Source organism: Physcomitrium patens, chromosome 9 (assembly GCF_059467195.1).
Source record: "Physcomitrium patens ecotype Gransden chromosome 9, ASM5946719v1, whole genome shotgun sequence".
NCBI lineage: Eukaryota > Viridiplantae > Streptophyta > Bryopsida > Funariales > Funariaceae > Physcomitrium > Physcomitrium patens.
In genome coordinates this window covers 17742355-17760831 of record NC_143418.1, presented here as the reverse complement: position 1 = coordinate 17760831, position 18477 = coordinate 17742355, and the positions used below count along the sequence as shown (strand labels likewise).

General features: G+C 33.7%; 2 protein-coding genes across 2 annotated transcripts; one reads left to right on the top strand and one right to left on the bottom strand.

The window, feature by feature from the left end:
• The first annotated feature begins 1706 nt into the window (after positions 1-1706).
• LOC112286645 (ferredoxin--NADP reductase, embryo isozyme, chloroplastic) lies at positions 1707-3686 on the top strand. The gene is made up of 2 exons (XM_024528727.3): positions 1707-2936; positions 3403-3686. Exon 1 carries the CDS (start codon positions 1799-1801, stop codon positions 2933-2935), a length of 1137 nt encoding a protein of 378 aa, XP_024384495.1. The 5' UTR covers positions 1707-1798; the 3' UTR covers position 2936; positions 3403-3686.
• Positions 3687-7863: 4177 nt separating this feature from the next.
• On the bottom strand, positions 7864-10844 carry LOC112287048 (superoxide dismutase [Cu-Zn], chloroplastic). The gene is made up of 8 exons (XM_024529660.3): positions 10719-10844; positions 9879-10160; positions 9506-9567; positions 9203-9242; positions 8815-8910; positions 8573-8680; positions 8363-8416; positions 7864-8150 (listed from the first exon to the last, which is right to left on the bottom strand). Exons 2-8 carry the CDS (start codon positions 10111-10113, stop codon positions 8125-8127), a joined length of 621 nt encoding a protein of 206 aa, XP_024385428.1. The 5' UTR covers positions 10114-10160; positions 10719-10844; the 3' UTR covers positions 7864-8124.
• Between the last annotated feature and the right edge of the window lie 7633 nt (positions 10845-18477).

Here is an 18477-nt window from a genome sequence, read left to right as displayed (position 1 = left end):
TGATCCTTATCCTATTGCAATCAATAGAAGCAAAAGCTTGCATTAACAAAGTATCATCAAGATTGAATACAAAATTATTTTAAAGATACAAAGATTTCATGAGTTCTTGCCCATCTCTCTTTTCTTTTTTTTTCTTTATTTTTATTTTTATTTTACATGTGGCTAATATTGAACAATAAGGGAGACACATAACACCAAGAAGTGGGACCTCATAATGTAAAAATGAAAAAATTGAAAAAATTGAAGAGTGTATAATCTTTGCAATCTGTAATACTAAGTATTATTTCCATTAAGAAACCCAGGTAAAAATTATGGGTCTTAAAGAATTAAGTGTAAAAAAAAATAAAAAATAAAGGCTAAATAGTCTACATCTTCAAATTTATTTTATTTTATTTTTTGTTTATAATTCTTGGAATAAGTCATAATGAAGTTCACTAATATTTTGCTTATATATATATATCCAATACAAAGCTATAGGCATTTAATTAGAAAAACTTATTCTTAAAAGAAAAATGATACTGAAGTACCAAATGTTACTGCACAAGTGGATACTTTTATTTATATATATATATATATATATATATATATGTGAGTTGTTTATATATGTTTGTATGAAAGAAGGTCGCCCTTGTTTCAATAACTTGATAGATTGAGGTGGTGTTGTGGATAATCCTAGAGTCTTGGCACTACAAAGGAATCCAAAAAGAACTTTAGGCTGCGTTGTAGCACTCTAGAATAATGTACTGTTTAAGAATATTCTCAAGATGAAACTTAAAGTAATTTCTTATTCTCTAGTCCTGTTTTACTCATCCCAGCACATTACTCCAAGGTTGTGGGTGCTCTATAGTGCAAGTCTTTTGCATTGCAAGGAACATGGGTTGTGATAGCATTGTCCCATTCTTCAAGGGTGGACATTGCACAATCAAAGTGGGTTTGTCATGCCTCATCAAAGGGAGTCCCGAAAGTATACTTAAAGCTTATCTTGATCACTTCATAGATTTTTTGGTATTCTTTAAGAAAGATTTTGAAAGGCCCAATGTGGTTGTTTGAAGATGATTTATAGATAAATGAGGATTTACAGACGCATCCTTTCAATTGGGGAAAGTAACTTCAGTGAATCCATACTTCTAATATTTTACAGTTGATTCTTCCCATGTACAAAATTCGATTTTTGTTAATGTTCTTTTAAAACACGCCATCTTTTCAAGCTTATGAGTATGTTAACATAACCTGCTTTTAAGATTGTGTGCAACAACGTTAACTTTTTGGAATCCTGGGGAACTGTTTGGGGACACAGCCTGGGTGCTGGAATGGAGCACAGTGGGGGCTCGGATGGCAGGGTGGAGTTTCAAAGCAATGCTGCAGCAATGGGTTGTGGGGGCACCCATCAACAAGCGCATGAAAGCATCCATGACTTCCAACTCAGGAGACAAAAGTAAAAGGGGAGGTGGGGAAGCGCCGAATGGTAGGGGCAGGGGAAGCGAGGTGAGGCGAGAGAGAGGGAGAGCAAGAGACAGGAGAGGAGCGGAGAAGAGTCCAGAGACTAGTGGTGGAAGGAGGAGATGAGGCTATCGTTCTCTGCGCCACATATCAGCGTCACTTGCAAGAGCAGGGCGTATCGTTGTGTCCACACCATCTCTCAAAGTAGCCTATTCCCCATCGCCTACTACTCCCGCACCCCCTTCGCCACCCCTGCGCTTCACCATTCCATTCCCCTCTCCTCCCTGCTGGTGCTCCTCCGTCGCTGCTGCTTAGCATTGTTGCCGCGGGGGCATCAACAACCATCCTCTCTGCCACAATGGCGCACGCTGCTGCATGCCTCCAGGCCTCCTCTGCTGCTCACGTAGCAGTCAGTCGTGCCGTCTCTGCCCCCTCCTCCTCCTCCTCCGACACCTCCGTCTTCTTCTCCGGCCTCCGCCTCCCCGCTTTGCAATGCCGCTCCTCCAGCTCCCATCGCGCTGCTTTCTCGCAGCGCCGTGTTTTCACTGCTGCTCTCACCGAGCAAGCCAGTAAGGTGGCCTTGACCGCCGACCTCGAGGGCGAGCCCGAGCCTCCGATGCATTTGTTTAAGAACAAGGAGCCATTCATCGGCACTGTCAAGTCCGTGGAGCGCATTGTTGGCCCCAACGCCACCGGTGAGACATGCCACATCGTGATCGACCACGGCGGCCAGATGCCCTACTGGGAGGGGCAGAGTTACGGGATCATCCCCCCCGGCGAGAACCCCAAGAAGCCCGGCCAGCCCAACACCGTGCGGTTATACTCCATCGCATCAACTAGGTACGGTGATGAATTCGACGGCAAGACCGCCAGCCTTTGCGTGCGCAGGGCTGTGTATTGGTGCCCAGAATTGCAGGCCGAGGACCCTGCCAAGAAGGGAATTTGCAGCAACTTCTTGTGCGACTGCAAGCCCGGCGACAAGGTGCAGATCACCGGACCATCTGGAAAGGTAATGTTGTTGCCCGAGTCGGACCCTAACGCGACCCACATTATGGTTGCCACCGGTACCGGGATTGCCCCCTACAGAGGATTTTTGAGGCGTATGTTCATGGAGGACGTGCCGACGTTCAAATTCGGCGGGCTTGCGTGGCTGTTCCTGGGTGTGGCGAACTCGGACAGTCTTCTGTACCACGACGAGTTCACCAAGTACAAGGAGGCCTTCCCAGAGAACTTCAGGTACGACACTGCGCTGAGCCGTGAGGAGAAGAACAGCAAGGGAGGAAAGATGTACGTGCAGGACAAGATCGAGGAGTACAGCGAGGAGCTGTTCAATTTGCTGGACAAGGGCGCGCACATCTACTTCTGCGGTCTGAGGGGCATGATGCCCGGAATCCAGGACACCTTGAAGAGAGTCGCAGAGGCTCGGGGTGAGAATTGGGAAGAGAAGCTCGCTAAGCTGAAGAAGAACAAGCAGTGGCACGTCGAGGTGTACTGAGGTACTTACTCTATGCCCCTCAACTTGTTGCAGCAGAGTGATGCCACATTTGATCTCTGATATAATTTTCGTCACTTCTATGGTGGGTCAAGATGGATAGAGAATGACGTGAGACCGTCTCCTGGGATTGAAGTTAGCAGTGTCTCGGGAATTGAGCGAGATAGATGAGTGTTACCCAGGGGAGCCCTTCGTGCAGTTTTCATGCGTTTGAGGCCCGGTCCGTCATTCTTAGTCATGAATGTGTGGCATGAGCGGATTGTGTCTAGAAGTGTACAGAGCAGAAGTCTTCGCTTGCATTGACTTCGGTTCCGCCATGTTAATCATGTCCTTTTTTTTGTCGATGTCACTAAATATAGCGCTACTTCTCCTGATACTTGCATCGAAGCAAGATAATTGTATGCGAAAGAAGTGCAATATGCTTTAAGGGTTTCTATTCACCTGTGCTCGCTGTACTGTTATGAACGTAGGTCGCATTGACGCTAGTCCAAAAAGGGGGACTCAATCAGCAGGAAACTTGTCTACAGTGTCCTCCCTGGAGCGATGACCTAGAGAACGATGCGATCTTAGGAGTAGGCTATCAGATTGTGGCCTTTCTTTTGAAGGTCTTTGCAGGTGTTTTGTTATTTCTAGGGTATGTAATCTTTGTATCATTTGTCGAATTTATGCCACTAGTGGCATCTGTGTCAGATAGCATGTCTACCGTTTGTGTATCGAATGGAAGGTGCCTCTCTGCGCTCGAAAGTTATCTTCACTTTTTTAAGCATGATATATCGATGGAGCATTATTCTTTATTTTAGATAAGTAACAAGCTCAGAAGATCCAGGATTTTTCTTTGACGCTTAACTTCTGCTTTTGATCTGCCTAAACATGCTGTATGTAAGTGGTTTCTCCATGGGTAATTCCGCCTACTTTGGTTGAGTAGAACTGATAATAAACCTGATAAGCGCAAGTGTCTAACGGAATCAGGCTAGGATGTAACGCCTGTAAGTTAATTTAGAGACGAGAAACAAATTTTGACATAATATTTAAAAAAGAAGAAACGCCACAGTGCATCGTAGATTAGTTCACCTGAAGCTATCGGAACTTGACGTGTGAGTTTAATATACATCCAAATTATTGACTGCTCTCACACATTTAGTTGATATCTCTCACCACTTCTGTGGCTAAAATCGCAGTGCATTGCAAAGCACTTCGATTGCTAGATACCATTGTTATTAATTTAATAATATAATTTCAGTGTTAATATAAGTTTTGTTGGCATACATTGTGATGCATCCTATGTTCCCTACCATTCAATTACCCAAACTCTGTTCAATCAATGAAATTTTTCATAAAATGGGCGAGGTTTTTCAATAAAAACGAATGTTCAAAATAAATACCATCACACTTTAGAATTTTTGTGGTAGGACTTACGTTGCATTGCTCAAAAGTTAAGAAAAAATAAGCTACTTATAGATGCAGAAGTAACCATATGACAAAAGGAAAACAAGGTAGTAAAAGAAGTGGGGCTGTTTGTATGAAACTTCAAATCATGGCCAAAACGCATCTGTTTCTTACATTAAACAAATTTGTATTATCCCTTGTAATAGTAAGAAGTAATACTCATTTGGCTAGCTAAGTGCAAATTTGATTGTTTGTCTTTTTTCAACACTTCATAGATTTAGGAGGCTTATTACAAATGGGAATTATAATTATTATTTTTTAATGAGAAAGACACTTCAATAAGTAGATTTAGTCTTGTAAATATTAATAGCATGTTATTGTGAGATTGTAGGAAGTAGTTTCATAAATACAAGTGAAGCTATGCCACCTTATCAAGTAATGAGTTGAGTGACTTATACCACCACTGAATAAAAGTCAGCAACATACTCAACCAAGAGCACTATTGATGGTGGCAGTCAACTTTGGCAAATGCTTTCTCTTCTCACTCCATTTTCTATTGTGGAAGTTTTAGTAGCTTCTACTCTATTATATGTTGTGTAAGCTTAAGCGACTTCTTAGTTAATTGATAATTGTATTGTTCTCTTTCATTTGTTGTAGCTTGCCTTGACTTCCATGTTCTTGTCGTTGTGGTGTCAAGAATTAGAGAAGTAAATCTCACTTGATTCCTTCAAATAGAAGTTGTGCACCTTGCTGCCAGTTAAATGCTCAATATGCTAAGCAGTTGTATTGAGTTTGATCAAATGCTCATAGGATGGATCTTTGCTTCTGCAATTGAGGTATGAAGAAGATCACTTTGGTGGTAGTAGAACACAATGTGATCATCTTTGGTTGTTGCAAGAAGCTCAACTAGCAAATGCATTGCCTTCTTTTTGTTACTTCAATTGATTTATGCTTAGGGGATGTATGGTATACTAACTTGAGGTAGTTACAAAATAAATCTTAGAGGCTTTGGCATTCTTCTATGACAACCAAGATGGAGGTGGATTTTGCTTCAATGGAAATGTAGTCCACTTGGCTATACAACACCTAGCTCTAGATATAACAGCATGCTTATGTGTAGTTTTTTGAAGCAATACCAAGCTCACAAAGGAAACATAAGCTATTATTTCCTTCTCCAACATGTGGCCTTTGATAATTTTCTAATAATAGATTTAGGTTTCTAATTTTTGGATCTGAATTAGGAAATATGACTCCCTCTACTTTGGTGCTAAGCTTATGGTGATTGTCCTAAGTATTCCCACATGCCCCCAAGCAAGTGGCTTGCCACGATTCAAGCCCCTACAATTCCACCAAGGGTGACATGCCTGTCATAGCGCATAATGTGCGCCATTCAATCTCATATGTACTTCAAGCTAGTGGCTTGTTGCAATTCATGCTCTATGGCTCTACCAAGGGCAAAATATCCATAATGACCCATAATGTACACCATTAATGTGCTTACTAGTGGTAGATATAAATTTTTGGCTTTATATCTAGGCTAGCATGTATGTTTTTCTCTACTTGGCATTGTGTATCAAAGAATCGTCCTTTGCATTCTTTAATTGTGGTGCAGATTTCTTAAATATACAACTTGATGGATTTTTATATTTCATCAAAAATAGTAAGAATTTCTAAAAGAATTAATTTATTTTTACCACAATAAAATAAAACACTAGATTCTATCTTAGTATCTTGAAATTTCTAAGTTCTTTAAGTCACAATATTATTAAAGCTAAACTCATGATTTAAACTATCTATTACACTCTACAATTTAAAGTAAAATAAGAAGATTTTAAGGTTGATTTACAAAGTTACATAATTACAGATTATTAGAGAAATAATATTATAGACTTAGAGAGTGCTTAAAGTACTAATAATAAATTTTATAGAAATTTATAGCTTATTTTTTAAGAAAATCTTCTTTCTTAAGCCATTAATTACAAATATTACAAACATGTTCTTTCCATTGCTTTGAAACAAATGTAATGCAAAGAAAGTAAAAAAAAACGAGTTAATATGTGAATGATTTACAAATCTTTATATCTTCTAAAGAAAAATAATCAAATTCTTAATAGAAATGTTAGTTAGAATTACAAAGAGTGATTTTATCAAAAATCATAATCATATAATTAATTTTTTTTAATTCTTATCATAAATGTTGAGTTGAATAAGTTGATTTTAAGATAATTTTTTTCATTTTAACATAAGTCATTTTATGACTTTTTAAAATTAAGAAATATAAATTTATTCTAATATTTTTACAAAATCATTGAATAAATTTATGAAGCATTCTATTATGTATCTCTCAAATTAATTTTTGAAAACAACTTATATAATTTAAAGTTTTAATAAGACAAGTTAATCAAGTTGGATAAGATTTTGTGGTTGGAAGAAATTATTCTAAGAATTCAAGGCAATCATTGCTTTTTTTTTTAAATGTTGTATATTAATATTTTTTAATACTATTTTATCTCAACAATACAATATACATATATTAGGGAGAATGTTAAATAGACCCAAGTTTTTACTAAATTGATCCATCCATCTTAACCATCATGAAAAAAAATAATGATCTCAAAATTTATTTTCTACTATTAGATCTACAGCCAATAAAAACCAACCAAAATCATCGTCATTACTATATTCTTCATCAAAGGTAGGTTCATTTAGTAAAAGCATTGGTCTATTTAACATTCCCTATCTATATATATATATATATATGTAATCAATTAAAATAAATAAATAAAATCTTTAATTTTTTATTATTTATTCATTTATTTATTTTTCTTTCTTATGAAAGACCAACCAATTTATTGTAGTTAAACTTCCAATTTACTCTTAGATTAAATATATATTTTTAGATATGATGATTATTTTTAAGATGTAATGATGATTATTATTTATTCTAGGCTTTAATTTATTAATAAATTCAAGATTTACTATTACTTCTTTGCACAATTTAATAAAAAAATTAGCACCTTAATAATTATATATATATATATATATATATAATTTATTGAGATTAAAATGTCATGTTAAATAAACTTTGCATTCAGAGATGTCATAAAGCAATTCCCAAGGCTACTAATTGGTGGTTTTTTTTACATCTATTAGAGACATTAGAGGCAAAAGTAGCTCAGTCTTGACGTTAGTTTTAACTCTGGAAGATTTCAATTCAAAAAACTTATCTGAGTAAAACATTTCTAAATAGTTTTTCACCAGGGGCATCCAACATCGACATCTACATTTTATTTTATTTTTCTTTATTGTATTCTCTGGCAGTTTGACACTCAACTTCCACGTTAAGAGTTTAGGTTTGACAACACATACGCATGGAAAGAACAATTAATTAAAAGACCTTCACAGTGAGCATACCCTCTTACTTCGTGGCCAAACTCATGGCAACTCTTTGCACAAAACGCTGACCAATATGCTTCCAAGTAAACATACAAGAAAGGAATAAGGGCATCGCAGGTTGAGCGTTTCATTCACAGATTCACTGCCAATTTGCCCCGAGAGATAATGAATGATATTGACGTTCACGTTGAGAGTACAGCACAAGGCAGGTCCACCGCAACTCCCTCACCTAGCTGTCTAGACAGTAAGGATATATACCCGAGACTAAGAAATCCCGATAAAAAGGTGGACGTTATTTACTCCACACGAGACTGTCCACAATGTGCAGGAAGTTCGACGATGCGGCTCCCTTCCCACAAAGAAAAAAGCTTCATTTTGAACATAGCCTAGTATACAACAGGCTTAAGCAATTACAGAGGTGTTAGACCCACAACACCTGCACACATCATCACGAATTAAAGGCTCAGATATTTTCATCGGTGTCGAGCACATTGAAAACTCTGGCTATCTCACCTTCCTATTGCCCTCAACTTCGCCACCTCAAGATTCCTAAACTCTAAAAAAGATTCAGAAAAAATTAAAAACTAAAGATGACATTTAGCTTGTGATAAAGGTAGTGAAGACTGTCAGAGGTCATGGAAGTGTTACCGCAAGCAAGTCGTCCTCCTGCGTTGCCGGTTGTAGAGCTGAGCTCGTGGCCACCTGTAAGGTACACATTTGTTAGCCTTTGTACTGTAAGGCTTGAAACTTATGCCGCATGTAATGGGTTTTGCTATCTTTCTAAGATGCATACAATGTGGGTTTTAATATTATTGATTGGCAAAAGTGCAGTGCAGTGCTGGATTTATGTCCACTAACCCTTTCCAAGATCGTCTTCAGCTTCGTGGATGACGAACGCCCTTCCAACTACGGAGTGTGGACCGGATAGAGGAATCTGGGAGTCCTCAAGTGTGACCTCCACGACGCCTGTAATCGGGCCAAAAGTAAGGAAATCAACGACAGTGGATGATTTACCTACCAACATCCACACTTCAGGTTTTAATAGAACAAACAGAGTCTATAGCAGCTAATGCCACAATCAAATTTAGTTGGAAATTCACCATCATTGCCAGCAATAACGTTGCCCAAGTCTCCTGCATGTCGATTATCGTCTTCTGGGGCACCGTGAGTCTTGCCCTCAGGGTTAAAGTGAGGACCTGCAAGGATATGCCCCGAAATCAGATGTAGAGGACTTCTCTACGCAACAGATTCCGACTAGAGTCAGACTAATTTCTCTTTTTTACGTATGAAAATTCGTAAGATTCCTACTAATGACTCTCCAATAAGAGGACTCTTACACTTGGTAGCAATTTTGCACAAAGTGCAGATTTTGAATTCGAAGAATTTTTAAACGAAAAAATCTACTAGAAGTAACAATATCCACCAAAATCAAGAGTCCTGATATTCCAATTAAGATGTACAGAACACGAATAGCATTTGTAAACTCACCAGTAGACATGCAGCCATTGGTTGTGTCACCAAACTCATGCTACATCAAGACAAAATCATAGACCTCATCAGATTCCGCCTAGCTGACGCTCTCTTCGCAAGGAAAACTATTGCACAGTGATTATGCCAACCATCTCTACAGATTTTGTTCATGTCAAACTATGCCCACTCTACTGAAACCGGTCTCCGAAATTATAAAAATTTACGCCAACGCAAGGAGTGCACTCTGAAATGATTCTATGAAGCATGCGGTACAGTGGAAACACCCCAGTGCAAACAAGCCTACAGAGAAAGGAGACGTACGAGATGGAATCCATGCTTGCCGGGAGTCAAGCCAGTGATCTTTACATTGACCTTTGTGGGACCTGCATGAACGATTCCGATTATTAGTGTTCACGGAAGTGTGATGAAATGTTAAATCAAACATCGCCCATTGCTGGAGCACTATTTCACCTATACTGCCAATCAAAGGATTGGAGATCCTTTCTCACTCAATTTCCTGTGGTTGCATACGCACCAGCTACATTGTGACTATAGTAGATGATTACACCTTGTATCAGACACAATTTTGTTAACATTGCAAACTCTTGAATTAAATGTAACAGTGGCTATCTAAGCCATAAAGGGTAAAAAAAATTAACGATTAAATGGCTCAAGACAGATTCGAAATATTCACCATCATCCTCCTGGAGAAGAGTTACAACGCCCTCAACACTGGCATTGCCCTTGAGCACAGCCACGGCTTTCTTGGTAGCTGCCACAATGGTGAGGGGGCGGCTCTTGACAATACCCAAAGCAGGCATGTGGTTGATACGCACAGATGCACCCTGGAAGGCGGACTGTGACGCGGCCACAGTGGGAGCGACGAGAGATGTAGAGAGCGTGGACATGGCCATCGCCGTCGCTGCCATTACTGCTACTATTTGTTGTGTAGCCAGACTGACTTCACAAAGTCACCCTGATTCATCAACCAGTTCTCCTAATTAAGTCTTGTAGAAACCTCAACACATTCTTAGACTCGACTTTTATCGCATAATGTCTGCTACCGCGTCTGGGATCCATCCTCAACTACCTTCCGACGATATACGCTCCCATACAAGCTACCATATCCAAAATCTCAGATCTTACGGTGCAAATTGAGCATGAATCTAAATTGCGGGACGACCCAAATGCCCAAACCACCGATCTCGACCATCGAGACCCAGACAACGCATTCACCACAGTAGCAGGCACTATCACCATCTCGTTCAAAACCTCCTCCTCACTTCGCCAAAAAAATAAAAGCAATGGAACCCTAGACACAGAATCGCGGATCCGACAGGGACGCACAAGAGCTAGATAGCCATCCACTTGCAGCTAGCTAACACAGCGACCCAAGTGTCAATCCAGGAAACCAGCCCACGTTCCTTCTCAGACCCACCAAACCTCCCACTTGGCAAACCCAAACCCAAATCCCAAGTCAGCATCTTTCTGACGGGAGATCAAGCAAGACCGCAATGTGGAGAGGAAAACTCACCGAAAATGAATCCTCTCAAAGATTAGAGTGCCAGGAAGCAACGAAAGACAGCGTTGGGAAGAGCCAGGGGTGGTAGATGGGGTGTGGAGGATTGGCAATAGCAGCAGGGAGCCTTATCCTGGTCCTAGTGCTCCTGCTCTTCCTCTTCCAGCGGGGATAATGGGGGTTAAGAGGAGGAGGTCAGAGAGGGGAGTAGGTTTGCAAGTTCCTTGATCCAAGTGGAAGGCGCAGGCGACACTGCTCCGGATAAGGAGCACCTTTCACTGATGCATTGGCATTATCGTCCACATTGGCTGAGATGCCGCTCCCCTGAAGCATGCAGCAGTGTACATACGGTATATATAGCCTAGATCTGTCTATGATTCCTTCCCTCTCTCTCGCTCCCTACTCACCTTTCTTTTCCATTTGTGAAAACAAGGTCAGACAGACAGACAGACATACACACAGAGGGCCACCCAGAATCGCATGCATGCGCGGCGTCTCGAGAGCCATTTCAGAAGAAAACCTATCTCTTCACCCCCCCCCCTTTTATCCTTTACACCAAATAGTAACCTTCTCCTTTACTGTTATAGCCTATTTTTTTTTGTCTTTAATTTTTCTTACTTTAGAGAGTTCGGATTTGATGTTTCTTTGTCTCTCTTTCCATGGAGTTCTTTTTCTTTTGTTTTGTTTGTTTGTTGTTGTTGTTTTTTTGTTGGGTTAGGATTCATGCTTGAGGCATTCAAATTAGTTGTTGTCCAAATTCAAGTCTAAAATTAGGTTTGTATTTCAATATTCATCTAAACCTATACCTTAGTCTAACTATAGATAGTGCTTTGATTTAAATTTGTATTTGGTTGGAGTGTCAAGGACATTCAACAAAGTACACCTTAAAATATTCTTAGGAATCTTTTATAATCTTTTCTAAAGATTTGAAATATTTTGTGGTATTCTAAAAGATTTTGAGGATATTTCATGATTTTTTACAAGCTTTTATAGAAATCCACTATTATTTGGAACTTTTATAGATTTTTGGAAGATTTTACAAAAAAAATTGGACTTCTAAATATTTTATAGTTCTTAGAATTTTGTCTAAAAGTTCATGTAGGACTTGGTTGTTTTAGTACAAACAATGACATAAGATAAGAAGCACTTGAAATTTGCCAACACAAGTCTTGTAACAATATAATTTTTTATATTTATAGTCTTACATTGAAATCAGTTTCTAAAAATCAAATTATATATTTTTTAATATGTAAAATTTATATAAATAAATGGTTTTCCTTCCTTAAAGGCATGTTATATGGTAAATAAATAACATATTGCAGCTACTCTACAAATAAATATAAGATTTTATAATTAATCAATAACACTAAATTTTCCAAAATATTTTTTATTAAAATTTAATAATTTTAAAGTAATATATATCATTTGATATTAGTAGGATTTAAGTTATTATTATATCTATGTAATATACCATTGTAATCTATTTCAAATTTATCTAAATTTAATTTGGTGTTTATTTCTTTTTTATATTTTATATTTTACTTATATAAATAATCAGAATTTCTATTAAAAATAATGTTTTTAATATCTTAATGCATATCTATATATAAAATCTAACTTTATATCTAAATTAAGAATTAAATTTTTAACTAAAAATTAGGAAATTAATAGGTTAACTAGAATTTTTAAGGAATTGTTTGGATTTGGTGATTGGCGTTGGTTTAGATATAGGGATTTTATAATACATTCAACCAAGTTTTAATGAATTTTATCAAAAAAAAAAAAAAAACTAAAAAAAAAAAAAACTAAAAAACTAAAAAAAATTTAAGATTTTTATAATTAAGATCCATGTTTTGTTTGGTTCTCCATATTAATTCAATCTACATCTTATCTAACTACATGTGTCTAACAAGGAAGAAGCTTGGTCTTTTTTTTTTCTTTCTTTTTCCTTCTAGATAAGACCTCCATTATTTGTATTTTTCAAGCTCCTAGAGCATCACCAAGAATAAAAACGATTAAAATCAAAATTTAAAAAATAAAAAAAGATTAAAATAAATAATCTCAAAATCCATCTTTTTTCTCTTTCTTTCACTAAAAAAAAAAATTTATTATTTTAATCATAATGGCAACTTACTATACAAGACAACCACCACACCAACTTAATTTTTTCTTTTTTAATTAAAATTTTGACTTATTTTGTTGCTAGAAGTGAGTAGATATTGGTGTTCAATGATCTATTGTCAATAAATAATTTCCAAATTATATACAATGCAAGTTGTTGTAAAATACATGTTCATAGAAGTAGTTGTTTGAAAGTACAATAGTGACCAACAGAAAGGAGAGCAGTGGTACATTGCTTATGGCTTCACTAGACAAAATGCAATTCAGAGTGATACATTTGAAAATTGGTTTTTTGATCTTTTGAGTGATGAGTGGTAGATTAGAAGACTAAGGTATTGATCTTATAGTTCTTACACATTAGTTTTGGTTTAGAATCTTATATTGATCTTGCGGATTATTTTTACAATTGTTTCTATACAAAGAATGTCAATTTAGTGTAGATTAAGTTCGTGGATTCAAAGGTTTTGTTTTGTTTTGTTTTTGTTTTTGTTTTTTTTTCTTATTTTTCTTTTTCTTCTTTTTCTTCTTCTTCTTCTTCTTACAATGTTGTTTTATTTATTTAATTTTCTTTTTGTAGGTATCCAAAACTATTGCTTAATAATAATTTTTATAAATCTATGTGACATTAGAAGAACAAGATACCAAATTAAAAGATTTTATCTTTTATCATGGATTTATGCTTCAATAATTGTACAACCAAATATTCTTCAATATAAAACTTATGTATATTTTTTTTTTTTTTTTTTTTTGTTGCATTCATTAAGGTAAGGATACTAAAAATGATACAAGGCAAGTCACTATGTCTAGAGAACAAGGGTGTTTCTTCCAAATCAAACTACAATATATATTAGAAAAAAAGAACAAGATATAGATGTCTTATGTGGTCAATACAAACTAAAATCAAAATCCAACAAGTGATGCAAGAGTCTATCAATTAGTAAGGTCTTTAACAACCAACAAAATTAATATAGATCACAACTTATTTGATGTTGATGCCTCTCCCTAAATTTTTCATACTAGGATGATGCAATTGAACTTAGACAACAGATGCATTAGGAGGGACATAAAGACTTTTGAGATGTCCTATAATAAGAAGAATTAAAAGACATAGTTCTTTGGAAAGCTCTCTTGAATTAGTTAGAAAACAATAACATCATCTATTTTGAAAAATTAGACATTAATAGTAGACTTTTTGACTTGTTCTTTGTACCTTTTAAGGTGGTTGAACTCATACACATGTATAGATATGCTCTTGATAAAATGCAACAATCAATTCCATAAAAAACCTGGTCAATCTATCAATTGTTTTAAAATTATATCTTATATGAGATTCAAATCTAAACCTACATAAAAGTAACAAAAATCTCTAATAAGAAAATTATTAATAAAATATATATCTCTCTAAGTATGAAATTTTTATAATATAGATTGTAAGGTATTGTAAATCTTTAAGTATTAATATTCATTAATTTGATATAAAAAATTAATTAAATCTATAGATGATATTTTAATTTATATATCTTATATTTTTATATTATTTAAAAAAATATTATAACTATAATAATTTATTTATTGAAATAAATTTTTTATCAATAATATTTTAAAATATTCAAATAAATATTATATATAAAATAAATTATGAAATGATTATAAAATAAATATTTATTGAAATCTAAGTTGATAACATAAATGTCATGTGATGGGGTATTAGATGCCAAACAACATTAGATAGATGTATTCTACTTTAGTTTATTGGATTTTCATCAACTTAACATTATATATTAGTTGACATTGTTAGTATCAATTAAGCTTTGAGAATTTAGATGAAAAAACCATCTTCACTTGAAAAGAGTGTCAAATCAAGTCTTAATATGAGTGATAACTTGACTAAGTTGCATTTAAGTTTTTTTTATCTTTTATTAAACAAGAATGTTCTTTCTTCTTTAACTTTATGGTGTAGCAGATAGAATTGTTATATAGTGTGATAATAGAAGGTTGGTAGCACTAAGTAGATAGTAGAAGGTTGGACTTGCAATCTTATTATGACTAATTACTATTACTTATTGAAGATAGGGTAAAGATGATATCTTGAGGAGTTGATAAAAATAACAAGAATCAATTCTATCACACTGGTAATTGACTAATAATCTTAAAAGTGACTAATAAAATTAGACAAACTTACTTGTAAGCTTGTTAGATAGATTTTTTTTCTTTGAGAGTATGAATTTGAGTTTGTGCATTGAAAAAGCACTACCAATTTGGATGAAAATAAATTTTTTTGTTATCTATTTTTTTTAAAAAAAGATACAATTAGAGCTAGGTGGCATGGAAATTGCAATAGAAAATTAATTTTTAGATGAAATGCAATAGTATATCTTACTTTGATATTAGACTCTACATAGGTGGTACCTAATTAATACTTAGATAAAAAATCTAATAGAATCTATGTAGTTAGTAATATGTGAAAGGACCTTGTGGTCTTATACAAGCTTAAAAAAAAGACATTTTTTTTTAGCTATCTTTGCCATAGAATATGATAGGATTAATCACAAAGTAAAAAGGTTTTGTTAGAAGAATAAATTTTTATTTTGTATGTAATTTGATGGAGCTAGGCATATAGTTTGAAATCCAAATTAGAAATTTTTCTTGATGCAAAAAGTACATGAGGTGCTTAGACATTTTGGAATGTATAAGATATATTCTATATATGTATAATTAAGATTGGTCGACTAAAATATATTAATAAGTTGCTACATATATTTTTTAGTATAAAATATGATCAAATCAGGTCAAGTTTTAAGACTTTATTATTTCAATTGAATCCTTTATATATCATAGATTTGGACTAATATTGGTCTTTAGACTTTGATGAATTATTTTTTGTTATTCCATGTAGAGCTAAATGCATATTAGTGATGGTGGAGCATTTTAGTAAATAAATTGAATTTATATCTTTGCTACAAAACTCTTCAAAGTTGGTAGCTATAGCTTTTTTTGATCATATGTTGGTACATTTTCTAGCATTTTTGGAAGTCTTAATAGATCAAGAGAGAGAATGTTTTGAAGCTTTTAAGGCTTTGTATACTAAAGCTTTGATAGATTATTACACCACTTTTAGGAATTATCTTGAAGTAGATGGCTTTACTAAATTCATTGGTTAAATTGTCAAGCATAGATTATAAAATTATAGATTATTTTATAGAAACCAATATGATTAGAACTTGATGTTGCATAAATTGTAATAAATTATTACTTTTCTTAATAAGTTGTTTTGGCATCTTATTACATTGTCATATAGACCAAAGTCAATTCTATTAAGCATAGTATATGAAAAGCTTGCCTCAATTGAGGACTTAGATGATTGTGATATTTAAGCTCAATTTCTATGTGATTGAATAATTTTCTTTAAGAAGACTATATCCATGTCTATAAAAAAAATAGCTATTTTTTAATATTGAATTATTTCATAATATGCTTATATTTGTAATAATCAAGGACATGAATTAAAAGAAGATGCATAAATCTGAGAAATCTATGTCAAAAAAAAAAGTGACAAAATAGAAATAAAGTAGTATGTATATTAAAATGAAACTGAAATGGCTATTGCCAAAAGACAAGGAAACTAAAGACTCTTGAATCTAAAATAGAAACAAGAAATGAGTTGACAAGAATAAAGAAGGCTTCACTCTTGCCTCTATATATACTATCTATCTAGGATCTATGTGGCGACGTTCTATAAGATCTCTAAAAATATGTTGACTTTATATGACACGTATCTTGACTTGCAAGACAAGTTTTTTATATGGTGACTACATAGTTAGCTTGTTCCATAAGCTATCAATATATGATGCACATAGATAGCTTGTTGACCAAGTTTCTAACCTATCAATTAACTATAAGTATATGTAAAGTCAAAACAATATCTAAAAAGCTTCTAAGAAGCTTCTCTAGAAGGTATTATGAAATTAATCTACTTTTATCTAATTCTATCTATCTAGGTAACGAATAGGTATATATTTGTGAGAGTAGCACAACTTATTGACCTCAATTACAAAGATTTTTTAAAGAGTATTATGTGTATTTGTAATAAAAGATGCCTATAATATTAGATATTAAGATAAGGCATATAATTTTTTGTGTCAAGAATGTGTTTCCAAATGATATATTATTACTTAATGACAAAAACAAACATAAGTGTTGAAAGCATCCAAAAAATTACGTTTCTTGTTATTTTTTTTTATTGATAATTTTATATATCATAAATCAATAATTATGCTAGATAGCTTATTTTATTTTGTATTTGGTGAGAAGAAAAGAGCTTCTACTATGCTATTATATATAACTCATATCAATATACATATCATATGGCATACTTAACACCACTTCTTTCAATTCTTTCTTTAAGAGATTGAATTTGTTATTGTTCTAGAAAGTCTTTTACTTATATCTCATCTATTGACAATGGTTAAAAATTCGTTTTATTGTTTTTGTCACATATTATAGTAGTCTAGCTACTATGGCAAGAACTTGAATGCATATAGTTTTGTAGTAACATCATTATAGCATTCATCTTCAATTATGTATGTCTTCTTATCTTTGTTAATTGGTAGGACTCTTAATTAATTAAGAATGGAAGAGGGAGGAAGGAGAAGGGAGAGAGAGAGGAAAAGAGGGCACTTTAAAGCATGTTTGTTGTGTATTTTTATTTTATTTGGATTGGAAATTTAATGATATTTTTTTCACTTCTTTATATAATTATATATGACAATCTTATTTTATACAACAATTATTATGTGATATGGCATTAGGTACAAAATCACATTAGATAGATATAATCTAATATAATTTAGTGGATTTTTATCTACTTAGCATTATATATTAGTTGACATTGTTAGTATCAACTAAATTTTGAGAAATTAGGTGGAAAAGCCCCTTTGACTTGGCATTTTTATTATGATAAGTCTTGTGAGTATTTCTAAGAGATAAAGCTTATGGTTATAAAATTTTGTTAAGTTATGGTGATTTAGCCATTGAATAAAAGTTTAGAATTTTTTTTATATACTTGCACTTTTAGCTTCCTTCTTTATAGTGTAGAAGATAGCTTGATTAAGTTGTATTTATGTTTTTTCATCTTTTCTTGAAAATATTTATTATAATTTCTCATTTGATTTAAAAGACATACTTAATAATAATTTCTAGTACTCAGTATATAATGTATGACGATTTTTATTTATACAACATGAAGCATAAGAATATGAACTTATTTTATTTTAAATTATATTAAATAATATTTTATTTTTAAATTATTATTTTATATTAACTTAAATTATTACAAAAAATAGAAATTATTACATAAGAATGTTTATGAAGTTTGAAACCTTATGATATCAATTTAATGTAAATGCACGCTTACATTAAAAATAAAAATGAAAATTCATGTTTTTTTTTTTTTTTTTTTTTTTTTTTTTCTGTTTATATTAAGATCAATAACAAGACAAGACACCTCTAAAGTAACTTCGTTTTAAGTTCTATACAACAAAGTTTTTTTAAAAAGATTTAAAGCTAAAAAAAAATAATTTTAGATTTAGAAATAAAATATAAATAAATAAATTACCAAAGTATTTAGTAAAGAATCAATAAGATTATAAAAAAA

Bases quoted from the DNA above. Each gene is read 5' to 3' on its own strand.
- LOC112286645 (XM_024528727.3), top strand. From the start codon at position 1,799: ATGGCGCACGCTGCTGCATGCCTCCAGGCCTCCTCTGCTGCTCACGTA.
- LOC112287048 (XM_024529660.3), bottom strand. From the start codon at position 10,113: ATGGCAGCGACGGCGATGGCCATGTCCACGCTCTCTACATCTCTCGTC. The intron at 9,568-9,878 runs GTGAATATTTCG...TCGTTCATGCAG, and splicing joins TCTTCTCCAGGAGGATGATG to GTCCCACAAAGGTCAATGTA. The intron at 8,151-8,362 runs GTAACACTTCCA...TGATGTGTGCAG, and splicing joins AGGAGGACGACTTGCTTGCG to GTGTTGTGGGTCTAACACCT.